Raw genomic sequence first — 12,014 nt, forward strand, 5'->3', positions numbered from 1 at the left:
TCACTGTGGTTAGTTGTGAACTCGCTGGTGACTGAGCAGGTAGCATGACTGAGTGAATCCCTTCCCACAATCGGAGCAAATGTATGGTTTCTCCCCAGTGTGCCGTCGCTGATGGCTCAGCAGGTGGGATGAGTTAATGAATCCCTTCCCACACTCGTAGCAGATGAACGGCCTCTCCCCAGTGTGAACTCGCTGGTGTTCCTGCAGGTGGGAATGCACAGTGAATCCCTTCCCACACGTGGAGCATGTAAATGGCTTCTCTCCCGTGTGAATTCGCTGATGTGTCTTCAGGTTGCTTAACTGAGTGAATCCCTTCCCACATTCGGAGCAGGTGAACGGCCTCTCCCCAGTGTGAACCCGCTGGTGCTGCAGCAGTCCGGATGACACAGTGAATCCCTTTCCACATACAGAGCACTTGAATGGTCTCTCCCCGGTGTGACTCCTCTGGTGTATTCTCAAGGTGGATGAATGATTGAATTCCTTCCGACACATGGGGCAGGTGTACGGCCTCTCGCCAGTGTGAATGCGTTGATGAATTTCCAGCACAGATGGGTAACTGAATACCTTCCCGCAGTCCCCACACTTCCACGGTTTCTCCCTGGAGTCACTGTGCTTCTCTCTCAACAGGACAGACGATTGGCTGAAGCCTTGTCCACAAACAGAACGTGTGTACAGTGTCTCCCCACTGTGAACGGTGCTTTTTGCCTCCATGTTCAAACCAACAATAAATCAGGTTACAATAAATTAGCTGACTCCTTCAGAGTGTGATGTAATGTCTGAGTTTCCTGGTTGCAAATCCTAATACCCTGTGAAATTGATTCAAAACAGAAAAAATGGAGTGTGAGAGAATCCATTAAAACATCAATGAAATTGAGCTGAATGAATCTGATTATTTGAGGGGCTGACACTACGAACAAGTGATCATGAAAGCTGGTGGATTGTCATAAAAACCCAACTGGTTCACTAATGTTCTTTAGGGAATGGAACCTGCCACCTGGTCTGTACCTACACAAGACTCTGGCCTCTATGGAGGAGTGACAGGGGAGGGAGCAGCAGTGGCTGAAAGAGAGATTTTATATCAGGAAAGCCCAGCTAGAAAATGACCTGACAAATCCCTGATCCTCACCACCCAGAAGGACAAGGGCAGCATGTGTATGCAAACATCATCACCTCCAAATATCTCTCCACTTGCCAACTTGTCTGGCATGCAGCACTGGATGAACAGAAATTTGCTCCAATTAAATGTTGGTATGACTGAAGCCAGTGTCTTCCATCCCCACTACAAACTCCATTCCCTAGCCACCAACCCCATCCCTCTCCTAGGTAACTGTGTGAAACTGGGCAATACTGGTCACAACCTTGCTGTCATATTCCGCCCCCCTCACCTACCCCAGCTGAGCTTCAGCCCCAATGTACACTTTAATCGAGAAGATGGTAGTGAGCTGCTATCTTGAATCGCTGCAGTCCATGAGGTGTAGGTACACCCACAGTGCTATTAGGGAGGGAGTTCCAGGATCTTGATCCAGTGACAGGGAAGGAACGGTGATATATTTCCAAGTCAGGACGGTGAGCGGCTCGGGGGGGAACTTCCAGGTGGTGGTGGTGTTCCCATGTGTCTGCTGCCCTTTTATGTCAGCTCATTGCAGAGTTAAAGATTTTCCTTCCAACCTTTGAATCAAATTCATCCAGCCCAGGTCCATTCTTATCCCCATCGTGTTTGGTTTTCCCCACAGTTAATTATTCGTACTCTGGATTGTTCTTTGTCCTTTTCCATAGCCAACCTAATCCTCATGATCACTGTCTTCTAAATGTTCTCCCACTCACACTTGATCCACTGGACCCACCTCATTCCCAGGAACCAGGTCCAGCAGTGCCTCCTTTGTCAGTGGAGTGGAAACATATTGAACGAGAACCTTACCTGTGAGAGGAGACGAGACAGTGGACCTATAAGGAACACACCGAGAGCGAGCGGGAACCCGAGGCAGGTGCTAGAGAAAATGTTAAAAATGTTAACTATAGGTAAGAAGTAAAAAGGGAACAGCTGGGGAGTCTTATCTTTTATTTTTAAGCAAGGTTTATGACCACTAGTACGGTGTAACAAGTATTCATTGGCTTTATCAATATTGTTCAGGTTTATTAATAATAGTAAGTTTTAATAGTATTAGTAAAGCTGTATTAATTGTGGTAATGTTTATCATCCTAACAACTCAGTGACAGAAAAATCTTCTGAATACACTCCAGGAACTCTTTCCTCTCTCTGCCTGTTACACTACTACTATCCCAGTCTATATTTGGATAATTAAAGACCCCCAATACAACTACCCTATAACTCATCCACCTCTCTAATTTCTTTGCAAATTTCCTCTACATCTTTCCCACGAGCTGATGGCATATAGACACTCATTGTAGAGCAATGTAATTTCCCCTTTTTTGTTCCTTACTCTAGCTACGTAGGTTATTTCCTTGACCCCCTCTGGAATATCTTCTCTCTTTAAACAATATTGCTGAACACCTTGAAAAACTCAGCAGGTCTTGATGCTGCCAGACCTGCTGAGTTTTTCAAGGTAATTCTGTTTTTGTTTTGGATTTCCAGCATCCGCAGTTTTTTGTTTTTATTATTATTGCTGAACACCTTGTACTGAGTAAGATTTAATACTCAGAGCCAGCTCCCTGTTATAGCCACAACATCATATTTACACATGTCAATCTGCAGCTGTAACTCACCAATATTATTAACCACACTCTGTGCATTCACACACACACACACACAATAACCTTCATTGAGACTTTCTTACTTTGAACACACTTAATAGTTTACTATTTCCTACCAGCTGTTTGTTGTGGTTGAATAGTTAACTCTGTTTCCTGGTCCACAGCTGCTGTTTGATCTGCGGAGTATTTCCTGATCTTACAGATTTCCAGCATTTAGCAGCCTCTGTACTTCCTTCTGAATAAGGACATTGAGGACCAGTGAGATGAGCATGCGCGGGAGAGACCCACAGGGCATTGTGGGCGGAGCATGCGCGGGAGAGGCTCATTAGGCAGTGTGATCTGAGCATGCGCGGAATAGGCCACTGGGTTGTGGGTGCGGGTTTGATGCAGGTAAGAGTCAAGCGGGTTAATAAACCCGGAGGAAGACGGGCTGCACAAATTCTGAGCGCACGTGTAAGTCAAGTTAAAACATGGCGTTAAACGCGTCATTGAGCCGCCGGTTTCTCACGACCTGCCCAGGTTCCTATCGCCATTAAGTGGCCCGTTGCATTTTGCGCATGCGCCAAACTCGGGTGTACAGGGAGAAACTCAGCAATTCAGGGAGCGTCTGTAAATGGAGGAGGAACGGGGTTGTAAGGGAACGTCTGTAAATGGAGACTGGCAAGGGAGTGTGTGTAAATGTTAGTGAAACAGGGACTAGTGAGGGGAGCGTCTGATGCCATTCCAGTGAATCTTTCTTGCACCTTCTCCAATGCTTCTAGCTCCATCTAATAATATGGGGACTGAGCTAATCTGAGCATCAACACACCATTGCTCCCAAATGTCTGTTTGTTGGAAGGATCAGTAAGGCAGTGACAGAAAGAATTGTGGTGAGATGAAATGAAGAGATCCAGTGGGCCAGTGTGTAACATTATGGAGTAGCTACCAAGTTATCTCTTGCCCTCAGAGCAAGGGTTCTCAAACTGAGGGTCATGACCCCTGAGCAACCAAGGTTGTGAGTCCGAGGCAGCAATGGTGGCTATGGAGCGGAGCCTCAGATTTGGCAGTGTTGGGATGTGCTCCCAGGCCTTTTTAAATGTGTGTGATTTCCTTTCCTTCCCTGTGGGCAAGGCCTAATCCAATGAGCTCTGAGGCCCAATCGCTGACAACAATGGAACCGGAAAAATGATAGGTGTCTTAGCTGTTTTTTGTGCCTGTATCCCTGCTGTTTGGACCCCCAGCTCACTCAAAATATTCACTGCTCCCCCCCAACCCTTTCATTCTGGGGCTGCACCAAGTATGAAACAGTGAAACATGGTCACAGCAGAAAAAGGGTTTGGGAAGCACTGCCTTACAATGAAGCGGATGTCATTTTCACATCTAATCTCTCAATTATGACATTAAGAATCAGGAGCCGGAGAATGACTGTTTTTCAACACGGTGGAAACCCAGAGCGGAGTCCAGTTAATGTGATTGTTAACATCAATTTCTGCTCTGATTGGAAATGTGTTTCTTCCCTGTTGACCAATTTCATTTCAGTCCCACATCGAAATCTCTCGATGCTTCTCCGGCGTTTCCTTTTACAAACATTTCATTGAATCAACACATGCAAGCTTGTAAAAAGTGATACTAATTTTAAAACATTGAAACAATGTAACACAGAAATGTTTACAGCCCAAAATGAGGTGATGGACTAGTAATCCAGGCTAATGCTCTCGGGACCTGGGTTCGAATCCTGCCATTCAATAAAAATATGGAATTAAAAGTCTTAATGATGACCATGAAACCATTGTCGATTGTCGTAAAAACCCATCACTAATATTTATTAGGTCATCCAGAACCACAGCAGTGTAGTTGACTCTTAACTGAGGTGGCCCATATAACTGTATTAAAATGCCACAAAGTCTCAGAAAAGGAATGAAATCGGAAGGACCACCCAACATTGACCTGGGCACTGGAAAGAACAACAGCAAACACAGCCCTGTTGACCCTACAAAATCCTCCACCTAACATCTGGGGGCTAGTGCCAAAGTTGGGAGAGCTGTCTCACAAAATGGTCAAGCAACAGCCTGACATAGTCATCCTCATGCAATCATACCGTACAGATAATGTCCCTGGGTATGTTCTGTTCCACCAACAGGGCAGCACAGCAACGATGGCACAGTGGTATGCATTGAGGAGTCAACATCAACTTCAAGTCTCATGACGTCAGGTTAGACATGGGCAAGGAAATCGCCTGCTGATTACCACGTACTGCCCTCCCTCAGCTGATGAATCAGCACTCCTCCATGTTGACCACCACTTGGAACAAGCACAGAATGGCAAGGACGCAGAATGTACTCTGGGTGGGGGACTTCAATGTCCATCACCAAGAGTGGCTCCGTGGCACCACTACTTACCGAGCTGGCCGAGTCCTAAAGGGCACAGCTGCTAGATTGGGTCTGCAGCAGGTGGTGAGAGAACCAACAAGAGGGAAAACATACTTGAGCTCATCCTCACCAAACTGCCTGCTGCATAAGCATCTGTGCATGATTGTATTGGTAGGAGTGGCAATTGTTGTGGAGATGAAGTCCCTCCTTCATATTTAGCAACAATCTTCAGCCAGAAGTGCCGAGTGGATGATCCAACTCGGCCTCCTCCAGAGGTCCTCTGCATCAGAGATGTCAGTCTTCAACCAATTCAATTCTCTTCACATGATATCAAGAAACAGCTGAAGGCACTGGATACTGTAAAGGCTACGGGCCCTGACAATATTCAGGCAATAGTACTGAAGACTTCTGCTCTAGAACTTGCCGCGCCCCTAGCCAAGCTGTTCCAGTACGCTACAACACCGGCATCTACCCAGCTCTCTGGAAAATTGCCCAGATATGTCCTATACACAAAAAGCAGGACAAATCCAACCTGGCCAATTACTGCCCATCAGTCTACTCCTGATCATCGGTAAAGTGATGGAAGGAGTCATCAATAGTGCCATCAATAACTTGCTCACTGGCGCCCAGTTTGGGTTCTGCCAGGGCCACTTAACTCCTGATCTCATGACAGCCTTGGTTCAAACATGGACAAAAGAGCTGAACTCCAGAGGTGAGGTGAGAGTGACTGCCCCTGACATCAAGGCCCATAGGTATCAAGGAGCCTTAGCAAAACTGTAGAGGGAGCGACTGTAAATGGAGGAGAAATGGGGACAGATGAGGGAGTATCTGTAAATGGACAAGCCATGGGACTGTTGACAGAGCATCTTTAAATGGAGACTGGTGAGGGAGCATCTCTAACTGGACATTGGTGGGGCAACATCTTTAAATGGAGACCACTGACGGAGTGTCTGTAAATGGAGGAGAATGAGGGACTAGTGAGGGAGTCAATGGGATTCAGGGGGAAAACTCTTCACTGGTTGTAGCCATACCTAGCACAAAGGATGATGGTTGTGGTTGTTGGAGGTCAGTCATCTCAGCTCGAGGACATCACTGCAGGAGTTCCTCAGGGTAGTGTCCTAGGCCTAACCATCTTCAGCTGCTTCATCAATGACCTTCCCTCCAACATAAGGTCAGAAGTGAGTATAGTCACTGATGATTACACAATGTTCAGCACCATTCGTGATTCCTCAGATACTGAAGCAGTCCATGTCCAAATGCAGCAAGACCTGGACACCGGGCTTGGGCTGACAAATGGCAAGTAACATTCGAGCCACGCAAGTGCCAGGCAATGACCATCTCCAACAAGAGAGAATCTAATCGTCGGCCTTGACGTTCAATGGCATTACCATCACTGAATCCTCCACTATCAACATCCTGGGCATTACCATTAACCAGAAACTGAACTGGCTAGCCATGTAAATACTGTGGCTGCCAGAGCATGCCAAAGGCTAGGAATCCTGCGACGAGTAACTCACGGCCTGACTCCCCAATGCTTGTCCACCATCTACAAGGCACAAGTCAGGAGTGAGATGGAATACTACTCACTTGCTGGATGAGTGCAGCTCCCACAACAATCAAGAAGCTGGACACCTGTAAAGAACATATATTTTTATTTCTGTTGGACTGTGGATTAAAATTACAATAGCTGCAGTTTGAAAGACATGTCCACTGGAACCATGTGAGGGATATATATAACGTTGCTGTCCTGGAACAGAGTGTGCCATGAAAGACAGGATGGTGGCGAGGAGGAGGCGTGTGGTCTAATGGGGAACGGCCTAGCAACAATGTTTTAATTGGCTCATCAGGTGACAAGGGTTTGTGTGAGAGCAGTGCAGTGGAATAGCTCCTAGTTTGTAAAGAAAAAGACCTAAAACCTCTTGCTCCTGTGTGTGTAAAATTCCACAATAATAGCTAGCTGGCTTTTTCTCCTCATATCTCTATAACCTGTTCTCTCTCTCTGAAAACCCCTGTCAAGAGGGAAAGGGGAAAATCACTGTTAGAGACATTGAAAGGCAAGTGCTCAACCAGTGAACTAAAGACTGAAAGTGCTGGAAGACCACTTTGTGTCATCAACAAGAATTGAAAGGAATTTGGAAGACATCAGTCAAAATCAACCCATCGAATCCTGTACTCTGGAATTGGTGCTATTGAACTGTTTTATCCCACTCTTAAGACACACAAAAACATGGATTTATGTGGCTTATGTGAACAGGGATTTAAGAAGGGGTAGAGTTTAGGTTATAGAGTTAGAAGTTAGCAGTTCATAGTTCTTTCTTTTGCCACTGGTTAAAGACAATTTGTTCAATAAAGAATTATTTACTTAAGTTTACAAACATTGTGCTCGTATTCTGTTAACCTACATTAACCAATTAGTGGGTTGATCAAACTTTTCACATTTGTCGCGGCTCAATGAGCAGTGGGGCTTGATATTACAGTGCACTATCCCCAGTGAGTTGTGACACACGGTCCAGCTCAAAGCAGCCCGCTTTATTGACACCACGTCCACAAACATTCACTCCTTCCACCACCGACGCACAGTAGCAGCAGTGTGTACCGTCAACAAGATGCACTGCAGGAATTCACCAAGGCTCCTTAGATAGCACCTTCCAGACCCACGACCACTACCATCTAGAAACACAAGGGCAGCAGATAGGTGGGGATCAAAACTGTTCACAGTATTCTAGGTGTGGTCTAACTAGTGCCTTGACTGGTTTTAGCAAGACTTCCCTATCTTTATACTCCATTCCCTTTGAAATAAAGGCCAACCTTCCATTTGCCTTCCCTATTACCTGCTGAACTTGTATGCTTGCTTTTTGGGATTCATGCACGAGGACCCCCAAATCCCTCTGTGCTGCAGCTTTCTTCAGTCTTTCTCTGTTTAAGTAATATTCAGCTCCTCTATTCTTCCTGCCAAAGTGCAGAACCTCACATTTTCCAGCATTATATTCCATCTGTCAAGTTTTTGCCCACTCACTTAACCTGTCTATCCCTCCGTAGACTCTTTGTGTCATCCTCACCACTTGCCTTCCCACATATTTTTGTGTCATCTGCAAACTTGGTGATAGTACATTCATTTCCCTCATCCAAGTCATTAAATATATTGTAAATAATTGTGGTCTCAGCACTGATCCCTGTGGTGCTCCACTAGTTATAGGTTGACATCCTGAAAATGCCCCCTTTATCCCAACTCTCTGTCTTCTATTAGTTAGCCAATTCTCTATGCATGATAATATACTACCCCAACACCATGGGCTCTTATCTTATTAAGTAGCCTTATGTGCAGCACTATATCAAACACCTTTTGGAAAGCCAAATATATTACATCTACTGGTCCCCCTTTATCTATACAGCTTGTTACCTCCTCAAAGAATTCTAATAAATTTGTCAGGCATGATTTCCCCTTCATGAAGCCATGCTGATTCTGCTTGATTATATCATGCATTTCTAAATGCTCTGCTATTACATTCTTTATAACAGACTCTAACATTTCCCCAATGATGGATGTTAAGCTAACTGGCCTAAAGTTACCTCTTTTTTGTCTCCCTCCCTTTTTGAATAAGGGTGTTACATTGGCTGTTCTCCAACCCTCTGGGACTTTTCCAGAATCTAAGGATTCTTGGAAGATTACTACCAGTGCATCCACTATCTCTGCAGCTGGTTCCTTTAATATCCTAGGATGCAACCCATCAGGTCCAGGGGACTTATTGGCCTTAAGCCCCATTAGTTTCCCTAGTACTTTTTCTCTAAAGATAGTTATTGTATTTATTTCCCCCCCGCCATTTTTGCTCCTTGATCATTTAGTATTTTTGGAATGCTATTAATATCTTCTACTGTGAAGACTGATGCAAAGTATTTATTCAACTCCTCTGTCATTCCCTGGTTCCCCATATTATTTCCCCAGCCTCATTCTCTAAGGGCCTTGGATTGACTTTGGCCTCTCTTTTCCTTTTTATATATTTAAAGCAGCTTTTACTGTCCATTTTTATATTACTTGCTAGTTTACCCCCCCTGCCAAGTTTATTTTCTCCCTCTTTATTTTTTGGTCATCTTCTGTTGGTTTTTTTCAAACTTTCCCAATGCTCTGGCTTGCCACTAATCTTTGCCACGTAATATAGTTTTTCTTTCACTCTGTTACTATCCTTAACTTCCTTGGTTAACCATGGTTGGTTTATCCCCTTCCTACAATCCTTCTTCCACACTGGGATATACTTTTGTTGTGAGACAGTAAAGCAATAGTAGGGCCAATGGTCAAAAACTTGTGGAAGAGGTAAGTTTTAATGAGCATCTTCAACCAGGAAAGAGGGAGAGAGACTGAGAGATTTAGGGAGGGAATTCCAGAGCCTCGAGCCTAGATAGTTGAAGGCATGGCAGCAAGATTGGGAGCAGAGTGATTCAGTCTCAAGCAGCTCACTGGTAGAGAGATGGAGTCAGTCATTAGGAAACGGAATTTGTAGCTGTCACCAAGGACAATGACTTTGGTCTCTTCAATAATTAATTGGAGGAAATTGATATTCTTCTGTAATTGGGTGTTGGGTAAGCAGTCCAACAGTGGAGGATACAGGAGAGGTGGTGGTGAGGTAGGGCCGGGTTGGCGTTAGTGTACATGTGGAAACTAATGTGTTTTCAAAAGATGGGACTTACTGACAGTGCGTAGGTGAGAAAGAGGAGGGTGTCAAGGATCAATCATGGGAGACGACAATCAGAGGTAAGGACATGAGAAAGGGAAGAGAAGCCATTGTATGTGGTTCTCTGGCTGCGATTGGATAGGTAAGAATGGAACCAGGTGAAAAGTGTTAGAGGAGGAAGGTGTGGTCGACTGTGTCAAAGGCTGCAGACAGGTCGAGAAGGACGAGGCAGGAGTTTACCACAGTCAGTGATATAGGCTGCCATTGTGACTTTGAGAAGACAAGCTTTGGTACTGTGGCAGGGGTAGAAATCTGATTGGAAGGAATCAAAGATGAATTTCTAGGAAAGATTGGTTGGGATTTGGGAGGTGACAAATCAAACACAACACAACTTGTGTTTGAGATAGATTTGGCTTTTATCCAGAGCATTAACATCTATAACTGGACAGGAGGCTGGACTTTATTATCAGCAGAAACTGACCCCAATGAGTATGGTTCAGTCCTGGATGTGAATAACAGCAAAATCTAATCACTGTGGTTAGTTGTGAACTCGCTGGTGACTGACCAGGTGGCATGACTGAGTGAATCCCTTCCCACACTCAGAGCAAGTGAATGGTCTTTCCCCAGTGTGACCTCGCTGGTGGCTCAGCAGGTGGGATGAGTTAATGAATCCCTTCCCACACTCATAGCAAATGAACGGCCTCTCCCCTGTGTGAACTCGTTGGTGTTCCTGCAGGTGGGAGTGTACAGTGAATGCCTTCCCACACGTGGAGCATGTAAATGGCTTCTCTCCTGTGTGAATTCGCTGATGTGTCTTCAGGTTGCTTAATTGAGTGAATCCCTTCCCACATTCGGAGCAGGTGAATGGCCTCTCCCCAGTGTGAACTCGGTGGTGTTTCAGCAGGCCAGATGACACAGTGAATCCCTTTCCACACACGGTGCACTTGAATGGTCTCTCCCCAGTGTGAATGCGCTGGTGTATCAGCAAGCTGGATGACTGTCTGAATTCCTTTCCACATGCGGGACAGGTATATGGCCTCTCGCCAGTGTGAATGCGTTGATGAATTTCCAGCACAGATGGGCAACTGAATACCTTCCCGCAGTGCTTACATTTCCACGGTGTCTCCCTGGAGTCACTATGCTTCCGTCTCAGCAGGACAGACAATTGGCTGAAGCCTTGTCCACACACAGAACGCGTGTACGATTTCTCTCCACTGTGAACGGTACTTTTTCCTTCCATGTTCACACCAACGATAATCAGGTTACAATAAATTAGCGGACTCCCTTCAGATCGTGATGTAAAGTCTGAGTTTCCTGAATGCAAATCCCAATGTCCTGTGAAATTGATTCAAAACAGAAAAAACAGAGCATGAGAGAATCGAGCAAAACATCAAGGAAATTGAACAGAATGAATCTGATTATTTGAGGGGCCGACACTATGAACAAGTGATCCTGAAAGCTGGTGGATTGTCATAAATACCCAACTGGTTCACTGATGTTCTTTAGGGAATGGAACCTGCCACCCGCTCTGTACCTACCCAAGATTCTGGCCTCTATGGAGGAGAGAGAGAGGGGAGGGAGCAGCAGTGGGTGAAAGAGAGATTTTTATATAAGGAATGCTCAATCAGAACAGGACCTGACAAACCCTTGATCCTCACCACCCAGAAGGACAAGGGTAGCGTGTGTATGTATACACCATCATCTAAGTTTCCCTCCAAGTCACTTACTGACTTGTCTGGCATCTCGCACTGGATGAACAGAAATTTGCTTCAATTAAATGTTGGTATGACTGAAACCAGTGTCTCCCATTGCTCTCTTTTCTCTTCCTTTCTTGTCTTTGCTGAACACCTTGTACTGAGTAAGATTTAATACTCAGAGCCATTTCCCTGTTATAGCTACAACATCATATTTACACGTCAATCTGCAGCTGTAACTCACCAATATTATTAACCACACTCTGTGCATTCACACACACACAGAATAACCTTCATTTAGACTTTCTTACTTTGAACACACTTAATAGTTTACTATTTCCTACCAGCTGTTTGTTGTGGTTGAATAGTTAACTCTGTTTCCTGGTCCACAGCTGCTGCTTGATCTGCTGAGGTATTTCCTGATCTTACAGATTTCTAGCATTTAGCAGCCTCTGTATTCCTTCTGAATGAGGACATTGAGGACCAGTGGGATGAGCATGCGCGGGAGAGACCCGCAGGGCATTCTGGGCAGGGCATGCGCACTAAGGGCTCATTCTGAACATGCGCGCGAGAGGCTGATTCGGCTGTGTATT

The 12,014-nt window shown here is 45.2% G+C and overlaps 2 protein-coding genes across 2 annotated transcripts in view; one reads left to right on the plus strand and one right to left on the minus strand.

Annotated features, from left to right (window-relative positions):
- Positions 1-2,966, minus strand: part of LOC121274332 (zinc finger protein 91-like) — a 38,453-nt gene extending 35,487 nt beyond the window's left edge. The window contains exons 1-3 of the mRNA XM_041181573.1: positions 2,829-2,966; positions 1,919-1,988; positions 22-806 (exon numbers count right to left, since the gene is read on the minus strand). Of these exons, the coding sequence (XP_041037507.1) occupies positions 22-711 (690 nt within the window). The 5' untranslated portion in view covers positions 712-806; positions 1,919-1,988; positions 2,829-2,966. The remainder of the gene's footprint in view (positions 1-21; positions 807-1,918; positions 1,989-2,828) is intronic.
- Positions 1-12,014, plus strand: part of LOC121274370 (zinc finger protein 420-like) — a 97,243-nt gene that overhangs the window by 51,812 nt on the left and 33,417 nt on the right. The window lies entirely within an intron of this gene.

Source organism: Carcharodon carcharias (assembly GCF_017639515.1).
Source record: "Carcharodon carcharias isolate sCarCar2 chromosome 36 unlocalized genomic scaffold, sCarCar2.pri SUPER_36_unloc_1, whole genome shotgun sequence".
Taxonomy (NCBI): Eukaryota; Metazoa; Chordata; class Chondrichthyes; order Lamniformes; family Lamnidae; genus Carcharodon; species Carcharodon carcharias.